Source organism: Bidens hawaiensis, unplaced genomic scaffold, assembly GCF_021521415.1.
Source record: "Bidens hawaiensis isolate Kalapana, Puna unplaced genomic scaffold, B.hawaiensis_p1.1 tig00018483_1, whole genome shotgun sequence".
Classification (NCBI taxonomy): Eukaryota; Viridiplantae; Streptophyta; class Magnoliopsida; order Asterales; family Asteraceae; genus Bidens; species Bidens hawaiensis.
The window spans coordinates 100,009-121,447 of NW_027492791.1; the positions used below are offsets into that span (position 1 = coordinate 100,009).

Below are 21,439 nucleotides of genomic sequence, written 5' to 3' on the forward strand. Positions count from 1 at the left end.
ACCTCAAAAAGTGGGTACTTAATTGGTAACTTTGGTACCGATACCAAAGACAAAAATTCGGTAAAATACCAGTACGATACCAAATCATACTAATACCGTACCGATCCCGAAACCTAAAAAATGAATACTGAATTGGTAGCAACATAACCGATACCGAATATAAAAATTCGACAAAATATCAGAACCGTACCAATCCCAAAATCTCAAAAAGTGAATCCCGAATTATTATCAACCGTACCGATTCGATACCGATCCAGTTACCGAAATGACATGCTAAATGAAACGGATCCGCCTAAACACAACGCGTTGTCTAAAGTCGAAAACCTCATCCTTTTATGTGATCGGAACTCAATTCACCACCACCACCGGCGGCCGGTCAACGTCTTCCGATTGACCACACAGCGTCTTCTATCTCTAACAACAAGTAATTTCAATCACTTTATTAATTCAATCGTCGTTTAATTACGTTCATATTCACTCAATTAACCATTAACGTAACCCTAGGGTTTGACAATACGTTTATCATGTCCAATTGTTCATTTCCGTTTGTAGTTATGTTAATATTATTCGATATTTCATACGATTATTGTTAGTTAATAGATCTAGGGTTTATATATATGCAGGTCGTTTGCTATGCAGTCGGTATCGTTGATGTATCGGTTATCGGTCCCTTGGTAAAATATCGGTCCCGACATAAATTTTCCCGATATCAGTTTTTTAAGTCTTAATTGTCAATTTTAAGTGTTTAATGTTAATGTTTTAAGTTTTAATAATCGGTTTCTACTTGTTATAATTGTTAGTGTTTTGTAAGTTGCAAAAGGTTAATTTGTTAATGGTAGGAGAGTATACTGAATTGTTAGTGTTAAATTGCTATATATATAAGATCTGCATGATATTAAAATTACCAATATTTCAAATATCGGTCCGATATTCTCCCGCATTAACTGCATAGGTCGTTTGATTGTGGCACTTGATTTCCTTATTTTGTTCTTTCATTTCAATTACTTTATTTGTTTAATTACGTTGATGTTTATTTGATTGACCATTAACGTAACCCTAGGGTTTGGTAATACGTTTATCATGTTCAATTGCTCCTTTCCAAGTTTTCGATTGTTTTAAGGTTAAAAATGTTTGATATGCTATGTGATTATTTTCAGTTTATAGATCTAGGGTTCATATGCAGGTTGTTTGATCCTCACACTTGGTTTACTTGGTTTGCTTGTTTTGCTCTTTTAGTTGATTAAAATTTGTTGTGGATTAGGTAGTTGATTGGGCGGTGGAATTACAAACTGAGATTTGTACTGTTACTTGTTGAATTGTGGCATAATAGTTGACGAAGATGTCAACGCCTTCACGGAAGAGATTGATGAGGGATTTCAAAAGGTTGCAGCAAGATCCTCCTGCTGGAATCAGTGGTGCTCCGTATGACAACAATATTATGCTGTGGAATGCGGTTATATTTGGGTAGGTGAAACTGTGAAAGTGTATTTCATTGTTCGTTGGTATCATAATCTAGTTGCTAATGATGCTGTTTTTGCATGAGATATAATGATTTTTACTGGTTAGTTTGTTTGTGTTGCAGGCCTGATGATACTCCTTGGGATGGAGGTGAGTGAGATGCTTTGCGGGGTTTAGTATTTATGTACTTAGAATGACAAAAGAAGCAAAACTGATGGTTGTAAATGCATATGTTTTGTAGAAGTATCTAGAGTAGTTATATAAAGAAAAGTAGTTAAACATACAGGATCAGAACTAGACAACGAAGTATGAATGAAAAAAATGGAGAAATGAATCATTAATTTAGCGGTTTCTAATAGTTTGTTTATAACAGTCAGGACCCATGGCACTTTGTTAATTCAAAAAAGTATTCATACTTTAGTAGTTCACAGTAGTATTCTGTAATATTTGAGATTCAGGGCTATTGGTATATAGTACATACCAACCTGTTATTATCGCATATGCGTATGTGTTCTAAATATGACTGACTACTCGTAATGTGAATTGTGCTTTTGATTGCTTAGATGTTAAATGAAGTTTCTAGGTGTTCTGTTATTTCGTAGACGATTTAGCGTTTCAGAATTCCATGTAACTTTATCTTATCATTGTGTTGCATACTTGCATTATTGTATTCCTTAATATATGTTAATATCAGGCACGTTCAAGCTGACCCTTCAGTTTTCGGAAGATTATCCAAATAAGCCACCAACCGTGCGTTTCATTTCTCGAATGTTTCATCCAAACAGTAAGTGGTCATCATCGACTTGATTAAACGTTTAATTTTATTCTTCTTTATTTTTACTGGATATGGGGTGCCAGCTCAGAGGCTTGAGTTTCTCTTTGTGTTGTATGATTTATCATGAAGAACATTGTATGTTGAGATTGATATAAATGTGTTTCTCTGGCTTTGCTATGTACAGTTTATGCAGATGGAAGCATATGCCTAGACATCCTACAAAATCAGTGGAGTCCAATTTATGATGTTGCTGCTATTCTGACATCAATTCAGGTGTAGTATTACTATTTATGTTATAACGGGATGTGCTTACCATTCTAAATCTCATAGCTTTGACATATGATATTCTTGAATGTTTATGTTTTCTTGAATGATTAAAACAAAGTCAACATAATTAGATTATAAATAGCTCAAACTTGGTTTAAAAAGCATGCCTGCGAGACGATCTAGAAAACGCCTCACGACCTTTAGGTGGCACCTCATGCATGTGTGGATCAAAATTGGTCAAACTCAAACTTAGGTTATGTAGGAAGCTTAATATGTAAAAACAACCAAGATGATGAAGATTTATCATGGTTTACTAGATGACTAGGCTAATAGATTATACATAAAGCTTATTTGGTTGTACATAGAGCTTATTTTGAAGAAATTATGAATGGCTTACCGATAAAAAGGTTAATAGGTTATACATAAAGCTCATTTGGCTGTACATTGAGGTTATTTGAAGAAGTTATGAATGGTTTACTGATAAAAAGGCTGATTGGTTGTACATAGAGCTTATTTGGTTATACATAGAGTGATGCTTTGTGTATGTGCAGCTCTCACCTCTCGTCTTGGCTTTTGACTTTTGAGACCTAAACGTCTTGGATAACCTAGGCTTGTGTGGTCATTTGCTTACTATTTTAAATATTTTGACTCTGATGATAATTGATAAGGTTTTTCAAATTTTGATTAGGTGATTTAAATTATTTTATAAGTTTTTTATTCATATCTGGTAGTAGTATTCATTTTTATGCCTATTACAGTCTATTATGTTTTCTATTGCTACCTAGCCTACCTTTGTGGTTTGGGTGTGCATTGTGCTTTTTACTAATCAATTCGTATTGTTTGTAGGTTATGAGAAATTGAAATAATTTTTATAATGATTTGGTTTCTTGCAACGCAGTCATTGCTGTGTGATCCGAACCCCAACTCACCAGCCAACTCAGAGGCTGCTCGGTTATTTAGCGAGAATAAACGCGAGTATAACAGGAAAGTGAGAGAGGTTGTGGAGCAGAGCTGGACAGCTGACTAGCCTGGTGCGTGGTTCACGTTTCTCTCTTATTTTATTGTTGTTTGTATCTTTGTAATATTGATATTTTTAGAACGACTTATAACAATAATAACGGATATTGTGGAAACTATGTTGGTTTAAAAGTTCTTGAGCTTTTATTACTTTTTATCTGCCTCTTGCCACTTTCCATATTAGACTTATTGGGTAGCGGGTAGTCCGGGTACGGGACTGTCGGGAAATGTTTTGGTAATCTCAATCTCGCACTCGGGTTTGCAGGTATACCTACTGTTTATAGTCTTGCGTGGTTAAAAGTTATACCTTGGTACGCTTATTGCTTAAAACCTGATCTTAAACTCGATTTAAATCCTAGTTTGAAAAATAAAATATTCAACTACACTTCAACAGTTATGCTATTTTGGTAATTATGCTTTCAGCCTTTTTTACCCTCATAATATTTTTTCATTTTTCATCTGTCTTGTATTCAATACAAATGATGTCAGTTGAGTAGTATCTTAGTTCCATGGTCTCCCATAAAGCCGAGCTAATGAGCGTACCGCATTTTAGACATAAGGAGTTGCTGGTGGTGGGTTGCCTTTTGAGATAATATACAGGTAGGGGACAACCTCATTGAATGGAATGAGTTATTTAGTAAGGAGAAGAGAGTTGAGATGATGACGATGCAAGCTTTTCTATTTTGACTACTTGATCGGTAAATGGTACGAAGAGGAAATTAGTTCATGGTATTATCATTACCATGTGGTGGGTCGTTTGGCGGACTAGAAATGATATTAGTTGGACCGAGTGGACCAAAATTCTCTCATAGCGTTTGTTACATTAAAACTCGTTAAAAATTGAGCCCTTTAAAATAAAGCTAAATAAGATGCGCCTTATTGGGTTTAAACAAGTGTTGATGGAAAATCTTGATGTAAAAGATTGATAAAAGTACATGTAATGAGAGGTTATCATAAATAGTTAATTTAAAGAGAGTTGTATTATTTCATGAGCTTACCATTCAGAAATGGATAAGAGTAAAAGAGTTCATCAAGTACATGTAATGTAAGAGATTATTATAAAAGGTTAATTTAAAGACACGTATTATAGAGTAGCAAGATCTACTGTCTGTTTTTTAGGGTAATAACAAGATTTCTTTTTGCGCCTCTCTTACAAGACTAGATTGTTTTTAGTGTTACTAGACGGGTGCCCGCGCGATGCAGCGAGAAACATAGATTTGGTAATAATCACGTAACAAGTTTATGGGCGTTTATTGTTTGATTTGAAGCCAAAAAACTGTTGAAATCGGTCATTGTCATGATTTCACGGTTGATTTTTTCTTTAGCTTTTGGCCAGCCGTTTTCAATTTCAATGGTTCGGTTTCGATTTACGAGAACAAAAAATTGTTACTAACAGTTTGGTTCACGGTTTAACTTGAAAACCATCAAAACCATACCACAAACACCTCTACACAAAATGTTATTTTTTAACTAAAAAAAAAACTATAACAATATCATACTCAAACTAAAAAGAAAAATATGCTTGTTTTTATGGTAAATTTTTTTTAAAAAAATATTAACGTACGGAAAAGTTATTAGCGTTTAAAAATCATGGGGGAAGTTGGGTTAAAAGTGAAAATATAAATAAAAATTAGTAAAAGATTAAAGGTAATAATTGTAAATATACATTAAATTTACAAAAAATTGATTATACTTGAGGGGGGGAGGGAGTTGTAGGTATTTTAAAAGAATTTAAAAACCCGTGAGTTTTGATGTTGCAATGACCTTTTTGTCCTTATTTATTCTTGTACTATGTGATTAATTACTTGTAAATTACTTAAAAAAATGTGTCTTAATTTACCTTCATTTTGTGTATTATATATAGTAAAGATAACAAGCAGGACTTTATGAAAGAATAAATCTTTTGCGCTCTTGCTACGGTTAAACGATCTTGGGGTAATTTGTCTAATCCAACAACAGCTATAATATCTTGAAGTTTTTTGTAACATTAATTAGATATAAAATTTACTGTTGCGTGAATATGTGTATGTATTATGCACACTAATTGCCTTTTTATAATATACATATTTATATAATTTATATTTTTCTACGTAATAATATTGATGTTCTTATTTTATTTGATACGAAAAAGGTATCTAATGTCTTATTAAGGAGATTCAATGGACAATGCCAATGATAGTGACCAACTAACCTCTTTGGTGCTTTTAGCTGTCTTTGTTACATTTGTTAAATAATCATGCCCCACCACTCAAACTATATCTTTTAAAATACTTAAATATTCCATTATAATTCAAATGCATTTTAAAAAAAGAATATTGGTTTTTAATACTCTCAATTTTCACTCATTGAACAATAACACTCCCAGTTAATGATTTGTCTTCCATTACTCTTAACTTGTAACTTGTTTTCTTCTGTCACTCCCGAACTTAACGGACGCTAACTCCGTTAGTTTTTTTTTGCTGACGTGACATGTTTTTGCTGATGTAACATGATTTGAATGTGACCAAAAATGGAGGCAGTGGAGGCCGCCTGGTGGTGGTGGTTTGTGGTGAGGGCGGTGAGGCTTGCGGTGGTGGTGAAGGTGGCGATCGAGGCCGGAAGTGGTGGAGGCCCGTGGTGGTTGTGGTGTTTGTGTATGTATGTATGTATATTGTTTTGTTTGGTTTTTTTTAATAAGGTATTTTCCACATAGCATGCCACGTCAGCAAAAACGTGTCACGTCAGCAAAATAACTAACGGGGTTAGGGTCCATTAAGTTCGGGAGTAACTGAAGAAAACAAGTTACAAGTTGGAAGTTGAGAGTATTAAAAAATAATATCACTTAAAAAATATAAATACAGCATCAACATTTACAAAATAGCAGTTACTCTTATCCAATATTGTTACCAAATGCTTCATTGAATTTCCAAATACAAAATCTATTTGGCATATGATTTAACTGAAATCATGTAACAAATATAATAACTACCGTGTATATGGTCGTAAACGAGTTGACCTAGCTTAAGCTCAAGTACAACTCATTTAATAGTTGCTTATTAAATGAGTGTCTATTTACATTCGAGCTAATTTAATATTAACTTGATTCAGATTTTTAATAAGTCTACATCTAGTAGGTAATGATAGTTTTGACTTGTTTAATAAAAAAAATATTAAGAAACACGAACAAAAGTATTTTAAGTTATTATATGTACTATTATTTTCTCAAGTTGGTATGACTAGCGAAATTATATTGTAAGTTTCAATTTCACCTCTTATTATATAAAATAAATAATATAACCATATAACTTATTCATTTTTTTATCAGCATGAATTTTCTTTAATAACTTGTGTTCATTGATTTTTTTATAAAAAAAATAAACATGTGGGTGTGATTATTATTTTTTTCAGCACTCCAATATAATGTTTTTTTAACATAACTGTATTAAAAATAAAACGGGTTTTAAAAATATCTTAAACTATACCGAGTGTTGGTACAGTCCTGGTATTGCGACGAAGCAGACTGATACAGATAGACCTTCAGTACTAGTGTTGGTGTTCGTTTTTAAGGTTTTCGGTCAATATAAACACGTGTTGATATCCTTTTGGTCATATCATGACTCAATACAAACTGAACCAATAACAAGTTAACAGTCAGATTCCTGTTGTGTCACATTAGAAACTTTTATGAATTGTTCAGCTCGGCTAATTTCAATTAACCGAGAGTAGAAAAAAATAACCGATAATTACTTTTTGATTAATTCAGTTATTGATCAATTTTAATTCGGTTCAGTCATCTCTCACATTGTAAATGCTTTTTATGCGTAAATAATGAATAGTCTTAATTAACCAACTAATATTTATTACAAACGGTTTATTTAATAACTAGACGGGTGCCCGCGCGATGCAACGGGTGTTTGAACCTGTTAATCACGTACAAATATAAGTGTTCATGGTTCAGTTAAAACCTTGAAATCGTTTAAATCGGTCATTGGTTTGACTTCTTTTTTCTTTTTCTTTTTTACTTTCGCTTTGTTGGTCGGTTTCAAAATTTTCAAAATGTAATGAACGGTTGGTCCGCGGTTTATATTGGCAACCGGCCACATGAAACCAGAAAAGACTGTAAATTAACCTAATTGCAATATGATTCATTTGGTAATCATTGTTGTTATTATTTCACGTCCTAGATCTTCCATTAATATTTACCATTTATGTGGCTAATTAAAATTATTATTTTTTATTTATGATCATCTCAAGTATCATATTATGTTGGTTTTTAGTTAAAATTGATAGTACATTTAAATTATTAATTATTTTAAACTAAATTTATTATTGAAGTTTAAACTGTGAAACAAAACTGGAACCAGGCCGTTAGCAACGATTCGGTTTCAACTTTCAATGGTCGAGTTTGGATCTGGACGATAAAAAATCAGTATTAACGGTTGGACTCACATGTTTTACTTAAAAACCATCAAAACCAACACTGAACACCCCTACGTAACATATTAATTTATTTAAAATGGAAAAAAATTACAATAATATCATATCCAAATTAAAGAGAATAAAATGCACGTTTTTATGGTGCAATTTGTTTATAAAAATATTAACGTACGAAAAGGCTATAGTCGTTTAAAAATCATGAGTGAGAAGTTAGTTTACAAGGTAAATTAAAAACATAATATGGTTAAAGATGATGGACCAAACTTGTAAGTTGAATGAATTGTGTTTAAAAGACATGTTTACCCTTACTAACATATGTACTTCATGCTTGAGGTGTTGTAAATTACTTAAAAATAAATGTCTTAATTTGAGTATTGATAATAATAATAATAATAAAATTAATAATAATAATAAAGACAGAGCATAATATCAATGTCAATGTGAAGCTTCAGAAGATACAGATAGATACACACCCACTGACACCCACATATACATATACATATACATATACATATATTGTATAAAGAGAGAGAAACTAGAGAGAGAAAGCTTCATTTCCTCAACCGCATGACACCAATTTCAAGGTACTATCTTCATCTTCAACATTATTCAGTTTCTATTATTATTATTATTATCACGATCTCATTATCCGCTTCACTTTCAGTTAATTTGCTCAACTCGCAAGTAATTAGGGTTCCGTTTTCAGGTACAGTTCCAGATCTGAAGTATACTCTTTCCAAAACCTAGCTTATAGTGTAGTTTTTATCATAATTAGCCTTTGGATATGCAGATCTCGGATTAGTTACTTGACATTGCTAGAATTTGTAGTTAACTGTTGATAATTTTGTGTGTGGTTTTTGCAATTGGTGTTTTAACTGTTACTTATGCTAATTTGTTAAGTTGTTATTGACTATTTGACCTAGTGCTTGTTTAGATAATCAACATGTCTTTCTACCATTTGCCTTTGATACATTTGGTTTTCTGGCTCCAGAGGCTGTGAAATTTTTGAGTAGGGTTCAGCGCGTCGTACACGGAACCTCTTCAGCTTCTAGGTCCCAAAGCTTCGTTTTTAGCAGGATTGGCTTTGCTGTTCAAAAGGGGGTTGCGGCGCAGCTTGTTGCCCGTTTGCCTGCCACTTTATTGTAATCGTTTTATAGTAAATTATATAAAAGGCAAAAAAAAAATCTTGAATATAAAAAAAAAATTGATTGAATCTCAGAGATGTGGTTTATTTTTCACTTTTCAGATTTGTTACTATATATAATTAGGCAGTGAGGTACTGATTAGTGATTAATCGGATTGGAATTTTTTATATGTATTTTTTCATAATTGTATATATGGTTTAAGTTCAAGAAAGAAATCAAATTATTGCAAGAACTGAATATGAGCCACTAGTTTTATTTTAGGTTTTAAATATTTAAAAATAAATAAAAAAAATATAAATGCAACAATAAATGCACTTTCTCTATCCAATTAATACAACTAATATAACCATAATAAATACCTCTAATTAATATATCTAACTAATTTAACTACAATAATTAAAAAGATTAAAACACTACTTAGTTTTATTTACACATTCTTTATTTTATTCAACATAAATACAATTTATTCATATAATACTATTTCTTTATATTAAAAAAATAATTTCCACTCAATATATTAACATATATCAACATATTTAAGTTCAATAAATATACAACCTACACAAAGTTATATAACCTACACTTGTTTTGAGCAATAAGTACAACATACAAAAAGCATATAACTTACATATGTAATTCGACATCAACAATTATATAAATTACACAAAGATACATATACCCTACACATGCGTGGGTCATATGTTTTTCGTATGTAAGCTATATGTTTTCTTATTCTTAGAACAAGTGTAGGTTATATGTTTTTGTGTAGGTTGTATATTTTTTATTGACATTAAATGCAACCATGTGTAAGATAGTTTTTTGTATTATTCATCACAATGTAACTATGTGTTGATGGATATTGATATGTTGAGTTTGAAGAAATTGGTTTTGAAAAGAAATTAATGTATGAATAAATTGTATTTATGTAAGATAAAATTTTCGTGTGTAGGTTATATGTTTTTTGTGATGATGAATTTTGTGTGTAGGTTAAATGTTTTTCGTGTGTAGGTTATATGTTGTCTTATTCTTAGAACAAGTGTAGATTATACGTTTTTGTGTAGGTTGTATGTTTTTTGTTGATATCTAATGCAAACACATGTAAAATTGTTTTTTGCTATTATTCATCATAATGTAAGTATGTGTTGATGAGTATTAATATATTGAGTTGGAAGAAATTAGTTTTGGATAGAAAAATTTTTTAATGTATGAATAAATTATACTTGTGTAGGATAAAAATTCAAGAAACAAAAAATAAGTTATAAAAATAAATGAGTTCTTAATATTTTCTAATTATAATAATTTAATTAGTTATATTAATCAAATAAATAAGTATTATTATTAGTTATATTAATTGAAGAAAGAGAATAATTAATAGTTTCTTTATTTAGCTTTAAGCATTTAAAACTTATAACAAAACTAGTGATCCATATTCATTTCTTACATTTCTTGCAATTATATCATTTCTCTCTTGAACCATCCCCTTGTATATATAGTTTATATATAATATTTGAAAAATTACATATAAGTGTCCGCTCTTTGACTGATTTGAGCGAGTTTAGTGACTAACTTAACCGATTAGCAAAAATGTGATCAGTGGCTCACTGACTAATCGGGCGGTGGGGTACTGATTAGCGATTAATTGGATTGAAATTTTTTTATATGTATTTTTTCATATTTGTATATATAGTGTGTAAAATTTGAAAAATTACGTATAAATGTCCGATCTTTGACTGAGCGAGTTTAGTGACTAACGTAACCGATTAGCAAAAATTTAATCAGTGGCCCACCGACTAGTCTCTGATTTGAAAGTTGTTTCCAAAACCTAGTAGTTAAAACTTTTTATGATAATTAGGGGTTGCATATGCAGATCTTGGATTAGTTACTTGACTTTGTGAGAATTTGTAGTTAATTGATGTTTAACTGTTACTCATGCTAATTTGTTAACTTGTTGTTGACAATTTCACAACTCAGATTTGTTAATATATCTAAATCAGGCTGTGGGGTACTGCTAGCGACAGCGTGAGAATAGTTAGAAAATTTTGGGCCGAAGGCGAGTCAAAATTTGGGCTTATGTAAAATATAAATTCGATAACTTATTTATAAAAAAAGTAAATAATACAATAGTAATTGTGATTTCTTTTTATTAAAAATGGGCTGGTGTTGTTTCTTTTATTAAAAATACAGTTTTTTTTAAATATATATATATATATATATTTACAATTTTTGGGCCTACCTGGGTGATTGGGCCGAAGGCGATTTTTTTTTAAATTTATATATATACTGATTATCGATTAATCGGACTGGAATTTTTATTTGCAGTTTTTCAGAAAAATATGTATATTTTATGTATAAAATATGAGAAATTACATATAAATGTTTACATAAATACTTCAAACATAAACAACGTAAACTTAACAAGTCGATGAGAAAACCAAGTCCAATTGCCTTTCAAGAAATATAGTAAAATAAAATAAAAAAATTAAAGGAAACATGTCCGATTTTTGACTGATTCCAGCGAGTTTGACAGACTAATGACTACTATCACCGATTAGCAAAAATTTAATCCATAGCTCACCGACTACCAACTAGTCGCCGATATTTTTTGATATTTCAACACTGTTTTTAGTAGATCCAGTTGTAGCTGGAAATGTATAGGTTCCTCTTTCGTTTGTTGGTGGTGTGAGTGTGACCAAATTCTATATGCTCGTCCATAATGGAGCTTAGCATTATTACTTGATTATTAGATTGATTTCAAACAATGACCCTTTGAGATGATTAATGCTTATTACTGTTTTATTGAGACTTTAAGAGTTCATTTTGGATCATGCAGAGTATTTAAAAGTGCACCATTTCTGCATTTGCTAACTTGACAATGGGGAAATCTCCTGGAAAGTGGATCAAAACCGTGCTTTTTGGGAAGAAGTCATCAAAGTCTAATCTCTCGAAAGTAAGAAAAATCTATTTATGCACACACATCAATTGTTTCGGCAAAAAATATATGTGATCGACAAATTAAGCAATGATTTCATACTTATGTCATGCTATATCTTGAAGGATGCTACTTCAGAAATTAAGACACCGGTTACTGGTAAGGAAACATCAAATGATTTTGGGCCTGATTCTATGGTTATCTCTAGCCCCGTGCGCCCTGTTACTGCTTCAAGTGGAGAACATACAGAACTGGAGAAGAGTTCTAGTGCCAGCTTAATGCCTGATACAGTTGATGATTCAAGAATTCCCGTGGAACTAAATGCAGTAAATAGTGAGGAGTTAATCAAGCTAGAAAAGGCTGCCACAAAAGCACAGGCTCGTTTCAGGGGGCTATTTGGTAATATTACTGATCTTGATTTATTTATTTCTCTTTTCTATGCTCAATGTTTAGGCCTTCTTTAAGTTGTTTATTTAATCATTTTTACACCATATGTGAAGGCCCGAAGAGCGTTTCGGGCTCTCAAAGGTATAATACGGCTTCAAGCTTTAGTTCGTGGCCACTTAGTTAGGAGACAGGCTGTTGCTACTTTGAGATGCATGCGTGCGATTATTGAATTACAGGCGTTGGCTCGTGGCCGAATGGTCCGACTTGCTAACGGTCAACTGCCTAAAAAGCAAATGGAATTCGTGGTAATTCCTTATTCTTTATCATTTCATGTTGACTTTTTCATTCACCGACTTTGACTTTTCGGTTCTTGTTTCACTAGGATAAGAAACCTGCAAACTTGCTTGAAACATCCCTCCGAGTAGAGAAGTTATCAACAAACATCTTCGCGACTAAGGTATTATTTTATTATATGTTTACACGTGTAGAAGTTGACTTGTTGACTGATATGTGATTCGTTAATGTAGCTTGTTTCTTCATCTCATACTATCATGCCCTTAAGCATTCAATACCAACCAATGGAACCGAATTCGGTTAGGAGCTGGCTCACACGCTGGTCATCTTCCAGCTTCTGGTTCCCACTACCCCAACCGAAAAAATCGCTTGATACAAAGCCTAAAAGAAAGCAGACTAAATTACAAACTGAAGAAACCGAGAGACCAAAAAGAAGTGTTCGTAGAGCAAATAATGATAATAATCTTCATGATTCCTCGGAAACCGAGAAATCCAAACGTACCGTGAGAAAAGTCAACCACCAAGCCGACTCTGGTCAAGACCAATCTGTTACTGAACTTGAAAAGGTCAAACGCAGCTTAAGAAAAATATCCATTTCCACCTCCACACCTCCCGAGAAATCAGAACCCGATACTGAAAAAACTTCACCCGTTTTGAGTAAAGTATCAAACTCTCCTATTCCCGAGCCTTCAGATAAAAACAACGGTCCGGTAAACGATTCACCTGTTGAGATCCTTAAACCACCTGAGCCAGAAGAACCTCTTGTTCAGCCGCCAGAGGATAAACCACTTGATCAACCTACCACCGGGTCAACGCCTGTGAAGCTAGAAACCGAACCAGAACCCGAGCCCGAACTGCCTGCAAGTGGCGACTCAAACGAAAAAGAAACTCAAAAAGCAAGAAGAAGAAAGTCATTACCAGCAAAACAAGAACAGCACGAGAGTGTTGCACCACAGAGTACTCCCACCTTACCAAGCTACATGGCGGCAACCGAGTCAGCAAAGGCGGCAGAAGAAGGCGGTGAAAATGGTTCCACCAGGCGGCAGTCTCTCCCTTCCTCTAAAGGTAAGCCGAGCTTGGCTTCACCGCGTGTTCAGAAGCCGTTACAAGCCAATGGCAAAGCAGGGACTAAACCTAACAAATCCCAAATATCCCCTAGAGATGGTAACTTATTATTTATTTAAGGGGTTACTCTATAGAAATCAAGTTTTGAAAAAAATAGCAGGTTATGTAGTTTTTTTTTTAATTTCTAAATAGTTTGGCATTGCAAAATATTATTTTTTTAAATTAACAAAATTAGTAAAAATTGAGAAAAAAAAACCTTAACTGCGAAAAATTGCCAAAAAAAAAAATTTGAAAAAAATATTCAGATTTTTCTGAATTTTTTCAGTTTTTTTTTTCTTTTTCATTTTTTTTGCAGTATTTCGCTATTTAAAAATTATTTTCTCATTTTTTTTTTGCAATGTCAAACTATTTAGAAATAAAACAAACCTACATAACCTGCTATCTAGGTAAAATATCTAGGATTAGAATAAAAATGAAACTTTAAGGACCTGATTGGAACAAAACTTTTAGTGAGTTACCTGATTGGAACAATTTTAAAACTTGGTTACTATTCTATAGAGTAATCCCTTTATGATAAATTAATTAGTTAATATCTTTTGTTGGGTGTTTGATTATTTATTTATTTTTATGTTTTTTTAATAGAAAAAGTGGTTCAGGCAGGATGGAAGAGGTGAGTGCAATTGCAGGTTGTGTATGGTTGTTATTGTGTTGTGATAAATAGTTTGTGACACACATGTTTCTTGTCATTTCCGGGTCGGGTCGGGTCGAGTGGGGGGTTAATATTAATGTATGCATGTATAGTTGTGAACCTAAAATTTTTCTTAAAACATATTTTGATGATGTGTTTTTCCCCTAATTTGTGTTATTGAGATTCATAACTTTCTTTTTTATGTGTTTTATATTAATTTATTTCATACAGTTTGTATTATTTTTTTGAACTAATCACTAATCAGATAGTTTGTGTGTGACATAAGTTATTACATAGGACTATAGGAGGTTAAATTCGATTAGTTGTGAAGATAAAACCGTGGCTGAAACATTAAACCTGGTATTTTCAAAACGATTATCTTCGGATTGAAAGACATGCCAGTTTTAAGTTTTAACGAATTATGAATGTGCAACCGGTTATTTATTGTTTATATTATGGAATTTATTGTATTTTTAATATGTAGTGTCAAGATAAAACCAATTAATTTATTGTATTACAGCCTTAAAACCACTTTTATCATTTTACAAATTTTAATACAAGCTAATGATATTGAAAAAGGCAACTATAAATCAATTCAAATGGTCAAACTGCTAAAACCAACCGCTCCAGTCGAGCCACCTAACCGTTGGAACCGGTTCCCGACAGCTATATTCTTTTAAAAATTAAAATACCCGGTGTACCCGGTTTTTAGGTATAAACAGGATCCGGTTCCTACCCTACCCGGTTCCACTGGGTTCCCATATTCCCCTGCCGGGTCGGGTCCGGTTCCTACCCGGTTCTTGACTAAAACCGGTCCCATTTTGTACCCGGTCTAAAAAAACCCGGTTCCGGGTTTAAAAATTACCCGATTTGTGCACGTCTAACCCAATGCGACCGGTTTGGCCGAAAACTTTCTTCAAAACCAGCCAAAGTAGACTGAAAACTGAAAAACTAATAACACTAATTGTTTTTGGGAAGTATCAAGATAAAATCTGTCAAGCAAAATGAATTTAAAGTACTTAAACATGTTTTGAATGAAGCTCTAATCCCATGAATAAACAGTTGACTTTAGACTTTTCAAGAAATGAAGTCATGATTTCTTGAAAAACCTCCATAAGTCAACCAACTTGTAAAACTACATGTAGTGGTTCATCTAAAAAATAAAAAGCGCACTGACACATAGGTAAGTGGTCCCTCACTAACTTTTCACTCAAAAACACGTAATGATTTCAAACGACCCAATAAAAACTACCAACGCAAAACCAAAAACGATAGATCATATACAGAATCACATACATCAAACAAAAACAAGATTCAGAAATAAAAGAAATTCGAACAAGAGACTAAAAAACTCATCAACATCAAAAGGACAACAAATCCGTGACCGACCTCATATAGTAGCTGTGGATGTTTTCTTGAAATCGATCTTATCAACTTTAACTTCTCCATCAATGAGTTCATAAACATAGACAACAACCCGCAACCCATCAATGTCCATGAGAACAAAACTCGGGTTCACATCATACGTGACACTGCTGTATGCACCAGTGGCCGAACCAGGGTTAATAACCACACCAGCCTCGTGTTTGTAAGCCTTGAACTGATGAGTATGACCACTAACCAAGATGTCAACATCCAGTTGCCTCTGAAGCATCGCTAACGAGTCCAAATCCCCCCATGGAATCACCTAAATTTAGCACAAACACGTTTATAGATACTAGCTTCGAACCCGTGTACTACCTGGGGTGAAAAATATCAACACATAAAATTCTAAAATCTTTATTGCACATTTTATAGGTGGAAAAATGCATTATATATATCAACGATTTAAAAAATTAAAAAATATGTATACGTTAGTATATAATTCGGGTTCGAAAATACATTAATGACTATATTTGATGTTATGTGACTTTCATTTACAACTTGATTGAAAACAAAAGTTGCATAATTAGATTTCAAAATTTCTTAAAATAAGTGATGATTTAAAATAATTGAGTTTTATCAAATATACTTCGTATATAGATATTAGATATAGAAGTAAAGATATAGATATAGATAAGTAACTGATAATGTGCAAGCAAAATGCGACACGACTCACCTGATGACCATGACACAATCCAAGCTTGAATTGACCGACAGTAATTGTTTTGGTCTCAGGGTAACGCGAATCTTCATCATATTCACCTCGAGTTATGTGCAAACTTGGACATAAAGATTTCAAATAATCATGAACTTCCTGCTCATGGAGACAAAAACCAGATAAATATGTGACGAGAAATCAGACCAATATCCAACACATACTAGAGATGAGTTAAAACACATAGCTACTCACACAGCACACAAATAGGCTTTGTTTTAATAATTTTCAAAAGCCTGCAATAATCAGACACCAGGACCAACTATCCACACAGCACCTTACTTCTATACAAGTCGTATAACCCTATACTACTACTATAGATGTCAAATATTGTCAGGTGGCGTTGACCTATAAATTTTTTTTAATTTCTCATAATTGTATATATATTTTTTAATCAAACTAGACAATTGAGAGTATATGAACAACTTTCTTTTGATTGTAATCAACGTTCATCCTCCATAACGTTTTTTTCTGGCAACCAAATCGTGAAATACAGTTGAAAAATTTTTTAGTGGTTGGTCAATCATCATGTTGTCTTCTTTTTTGTTGATAATATAAGATTTGATCTTGAACCTAATTGAATGCTGGTGAAATACAAGAACTTTATTACTTACGACCCGCAGTTGTTTAGATATATTACAAAAAAAAAAACCATAAAAAATATTAAATTTGGGAATATTGTTTTTTAAAAGCATACGAGTCATATAGGCTTACACTACTCGTCTTATACTACTCGTATAGGGCTATAGTGCTATATTGTGCGTATAAAACCCAAGTCAACAAAGGTCTTACACCTCTGCATCATTATCGTGTACGGAAAAGTTGCACGAGTCGTAAAGCCTTATACGACTCGCATATATCCTGACACAAGCTGGCGTCTAGGAGAGGGTATGGTGTCTGATTATCACATCACTTTTCATAAAGATATACAAAGAGAATGTGACAAGTTTGCAAGCTCAATCAAGGAAGACGCTTAAGTAGGGGTGTAAACGAGTCGAGCCCCTAGACGTTTTTTCGAGCTCATTTTCTAAAGCTAAAGCAGGCTCGTAAGTTGTTTTTTCAAGCTTGGGCTCGACTTGTTTATTATTTTTTAATTAATTTATACACGTTTTAGGAAAAACCTTAAACGAGCCTAAGCCAAGCTCGGCTCGAGATCGTTTAGTTAACAAGCCAGCGCCGCTCAAACTCGTTTGTGAAGTTTGAAATTAATACATAGAAGTCCAAAAGACGTAAAACTTAAAGCACACACAAAGCTCGGTAAGGTTTGACGAGCCTAGACGAGCATCCTACACAAGGCTCAACCTCGAAATCGATAACTAAGTAAGCTTCGAGCTTTTCATCGATCCGACCTCAAGTAGCTCTCATCGTTTGCACCCCTAAGGTTAAGAAGTTTATAAACTCAATATATAATATAAGTACCTCAAAACAATCAATCACAATTGATTACTAGTTTGAGGCCCGTGTATTACACGGGTAATTGTCAAAAGTTTTATACTGTAACCATTAAGTGAAATATAGTTAACAAAATGATCATATATTTTATATGGTTACAATTTACATTAAAATTACAAAAATTACATAACTAAGATTACACAAATATGTTACAAATAAGTAAAATCTCCATTGTACACTACATTTGTGATTGTAATGGTTGGTACACATTGTTAATCACATATCAAAATCTTTAGTCCATGTCTACTTGTAACTCTTTATAAGGGAACATATAGGTATGCTTATAACTCTTGATATAGGCATCTATAGTTGTGAGTGTGACAAATAAGATTCTTCAAGTGCATGCCAACCCTAGATAAATGATAAAATATCCATGAAACTATAAAAAAAAATATTCATACACATAAAATATCATACATTTTAATCAATTAATATAATATCATTTGAGATCATCTACTCATGTTTATTCCAAAAACATGATTATCCAAAAAAACCAGATTACATGAACTTTGATGATATAGTCATCGTTATAAACTTTATAATTTGAAATTGATTTATCATGATAAAATTGTTGTCATTAATATTCTGTGTATGACAAATTTTTACTTGATTTATATTTTACAATTAACAATTGTATAATCAAGCAACATATAAAACCGGAAATTAAAATATAACAAAATGATTTTTTTTTTCATTCCATGTTAGTGAAAAATGACAAAGAAATACTAACCTTAAAGTCATGATCAAATAAAAGTGATTATTCTGAGTTAGCAGGATATTAGAATATTTAAAGTTACATAAAGTGAATGTAGTAATTCTTATTTATAATAGTTGAAAGTATTGGATAAGAAATGTTTAAATTTTAAATACTAATCCCGTGTTATTAGTTAACATTATGGGAGTTGTTGGAATATTTAATTAATCGATATCTATATTTTAACAACTTATAGACAAAAAACAAAGATTTCGGATTTGTTGGAAGCATGGTAAATGACTTTTAACCGGATTAACTATTTTTTTTTATATTAATGTGAATATATATGTTTATTAAACATTTTGGTCTGAGTTATAGAAGAAAATATTGAAAACTAAATATTGATTTTCTTATTGCTAAAACCCTTTATACTAAGCAAAAAAATCATATAAATAAATGACATACCATATAGTAAGTCAGTATACATATAGATTATAATTATCATATTCAACTAAAATAATTTAATGTTAAACACCAAGATATATATAATAGGTATTCTCCATGTTTGTAATATTTATACAAAACGTTTGGAGAAAATAAAGAAAATACACATTTTCCTGTGTTCAAATTACACATTGTTGCTCAAATCCGAGTTTAAAAAGACAATTTGTAGTTTACCATACAAATCCAAATTATTCGATGATGATGCACCTTTAATTTGCTTTAATTTTACTTGTGACTTTAAAATTTTATTCTAACAAACCTGCAACGTCAATTTTAATATTTCCTTATTTTCTTATTTCACCATTAATGTTAATGAATGAATCGATTAAGATTTACATGTAATAAAAACAAACTTGAATCTCATATATTGAAATAGCTTAAAAGATAAGGGTTATATATTGAAATAAATGAAAAAAATGTGAGGAGGGCTATGAGATTGACAAGTGGCAAAAGTAGGTAGTCTTTTATTAGAAGAGATAGATTTGAATTGAGTTAGTAGTAACTTACTTACCTTGATACAAAAATGTATACTCCCTCCGTCCCATTAGAACTGTCATGGTTTGAAAAACACAAAGTTCAAGGTAGATTTAATGATTACTCTTTTTGCTTACTAAATGACAACAAGGCTATGTGTACCGGAGGGGCTACAAAATTAGGCGTTTTGCGCCATGTGGCGCCCAGTCAGCAAAGGGTAGGTTTTTGTTTTTGGGGTGTAATGGTGTTGTAGCCCTATATATATATATATACCACACACAAACAATTATAATAATAAAAAAAAACAATAGAAAGTGAGGCGAGAAGAATCCGCCCCCCCCCCCACACATTTTGCCCCTTTTATCGCTTGCGGGGAGGGAGGGGGGGGGTTGAAAATAAAAATCGCCCAATTTAGCCCCATTTTCTCGCCGCCCACTACGGGCAGCCTAATGCCCTTGAAAATTAGGTCCATCGATATTGTTTATTAATGCTAGTTGCTAGTTGTGTGTATTTAAGGGTAAATTTGGAAATTAGATAATAAATTTTTGAAAGTGAACATTTATAATGGGACAAATAAAAAAGGAAATATGGAGACTTTAATGGGACGGAGTGACTATTAATGAATAAGAAATAATAAACGAGCCGAGCCCGACCAGCCTGAGCTTGAAAAGCACCCACGAGCCGAGCTCGGATCGTTTGCACCCGTAGGCGTACGACCGAGTAAGAAGTAAGTTATTAGTTACCTTGATACATAGATTACCGGTGCAAATAATATGTTAGAATCTTGCCAGGCACAAGCATAGATTTGAACTTAGGAGGCAGATCAGGTGCCCTATGTGGGATATGCAAATCCCCTATTGCCAATACCAATATCATCTTTCACTATACCCTATACCATCCAAATTAACACTCAAATTAACAAATTAAATCACCTGGATCACGTATCAGTTTTAGGGTTTATTGAACCCTGTAATTAAGCAAGTAAAATTGATGAAATTTAACACTGAATTACTCAATTACCTCAAGGATTGAACGATTGGGATCAAATTGAAGAGAATTGAGTGAAATCATATACTAATTTATGAATATTTTGGCAATAGTTTTGAATTGAAATTAGTACTAAACTAAAATAAAAAATGATGCTTTTAATATTTTTTTATTTAAAGTTTTATTCCCCTATAAAATGACTTATTTGTGCAAATAGGGATTGCTTGTAAAGTGTAAACGAACTGAACGTCTTACGAATCGTTTGACGGGAAATTTGTTTATGTTCGTTCGTTTGATGGACAAATAATTTCGTTTAGTAAGCTTTGTGAAGGGTCGGTTACATGTGATCGTTTGGCGTGGGGAATCCCCAAATAGACGTTTGAGATTTTCTTAATAGTTTTATTTTAACGCAAGACATGATTATGTGGTAATTCATTTATGACATATTCCAAATCCTGCATATTGCATTAGAGGTGCATATATTGGGATTTTTTATAATCCAGTTATGGGTCTGGTCGGCAAAGTCAAGAACTGGGTCGAGTACTCGAGTAGGAACGGGTTCCGTAGATGCTTGGATTTTTTAGCGGGTTTTTACCTGTTTTGTCGAGTTTTTATCCGATTTTGGTCTAGTCGGGTCTGGGTTTTGACCGGGTAGAGGTGCAACCGATTCTGATTCGGTTAAGGTAGAGGTGTACAGAAAGCCGGTTAGGGACCGGTTAACTGGAAACCGAACCGGACCAGTTCGTTTCT

The 21,439-nt window shown here is 32.6% G+C and overlaps 2 protein-coding genes and 1 pseudogene across 3 annotated transcripts; 2 read left to right on the plus strand and 1 right to left on the minus strand.

Annotated features, from left to right (window-relative positions):
* The first annotated feature begins 265 nt into the window (after positions 1 to 265).
* LOC143556149 (ubiquitin-conjugating enzyme E2 2-like) lies at positions 266 to 3,674 on the plus strand. Its single transcript, XM_077045557.1, has 6 exons — positions 266 to 424; positions 1,262 to 1,464; positions 1,583 to 1,608; positions 2,153 to 2,242; positions 2,418 to 2,506; positions 3,399 to 3,674. The coding sequence occupies exons 2-6, from the start codon at positions 1,340 to 1,342 to the stop codon at positions 3,525 to 3,527; spliced, it is 459 nt and encodes a 152-aa protein (XP_076901672.1). The 5' UTR covers positions 266 to 424; positions 1,262 to 1,339; the 3' UTR covers positions 3,528 to 3,674.
* A 4,714-nt stretch (positions 3,675 to 8,388) lies between these two features.
* On the plus strand, positions 8,389 to 14,518 carry LOC143556168 (protein IQ-DOMAIN 31-like). Its single transcript, XM_077045576.1, has 8 exons — positions 8,389 to 8,517; positions 8,598 to 8,639; positions 11,909 to 12,025; positions 12,133 to 12,404; positions 12,507 to 12,699; positions 12,777 to 12,851; positions 12,922 to 13,852; positions 14,396 to 14,518. The coding sequence occupies exons 3-8, from the start codon at positions 11,951 to 11,953 to the stop codon at positions 14,425 to 14,427; spliced, it is 1,578 nt and encodes a 525-aa protein (XP_076901691.1). The 5' UTR covers positions 8,389 to 8,517; positions 8,598 to 8,639; positions 11,909 to 11,950; the 3' UTR covers positions 14,428 to 14,518.
* Positions 14,519 to 15,722: 1,204 nt separating this feature from the next.
* On the minus strand, positions 15,723 to 20,813 carry LOC143556150 (vacuolar protein sorting-associated protein 29-like; annotated as a pseudogene). Its single transcript, XR_013139329.1, has 4 exons — positions 20,723 to 20,813; positions 20,446 to 20,591; positions 16,540 to 16,677; positions 15,723 to 16,128 (listed from the first exon to the last, which is right to left on the minus strand). The product of XR_013139329.1 is annotated as a vacuolar protein sorting-associated protein 29-like (transcript).
* Positions 20,814 to 21,439: the final 626 nt, after the last annotated feature.

Excerpts from the sequence above, each read along its gene's own strand:
- LOC143556149 (XM_077045557.1), top strand. The coding sequence starts at position 1,340 with ATGTCAACGCCTTCACGGAAGAGATTGATGAGGGATTTCAAAAGGTTG. Across the intron at positions 1,465-1,582 it reads TGGAATGCGGTTATATTTGG|GCCTGATGATACTCCTTGGG; the intron begins GTAGGTGAAACT and ends TTTGTGTTGCAG. Across the intron at positions 2,507-3,398 it reads CTATTCTGACATCAATTCAG|TCATTGCTGTGTGATCCGAA; the intron begins GTGTAGTATTAC and ends CTTGCAACGCAG.
- LOC143556168 (XM_077045576.1), top strand. The coding sequence starts at position 11,951 with ATGGGGAAATCTCCTGGAAAGTGGATCAAAACCGTGCTTTTTGGGAAG. Across the intron at positions 12,405-12,506 it reads GCTCGTTTCAGGGGGCTATT|GGCCCGAAGAGCGTTTCGGG; the intron begins TGGTAATATTAC and ends ACCATATGTGAA. Across the intron at positions 12,700-12,776 it reads AAAAGCAAATGGAATTCGTG|GATAAGAAACCTGCAAACTT; the intron begins GTAATTCCTTAT and ends TTGTTTCACTAG.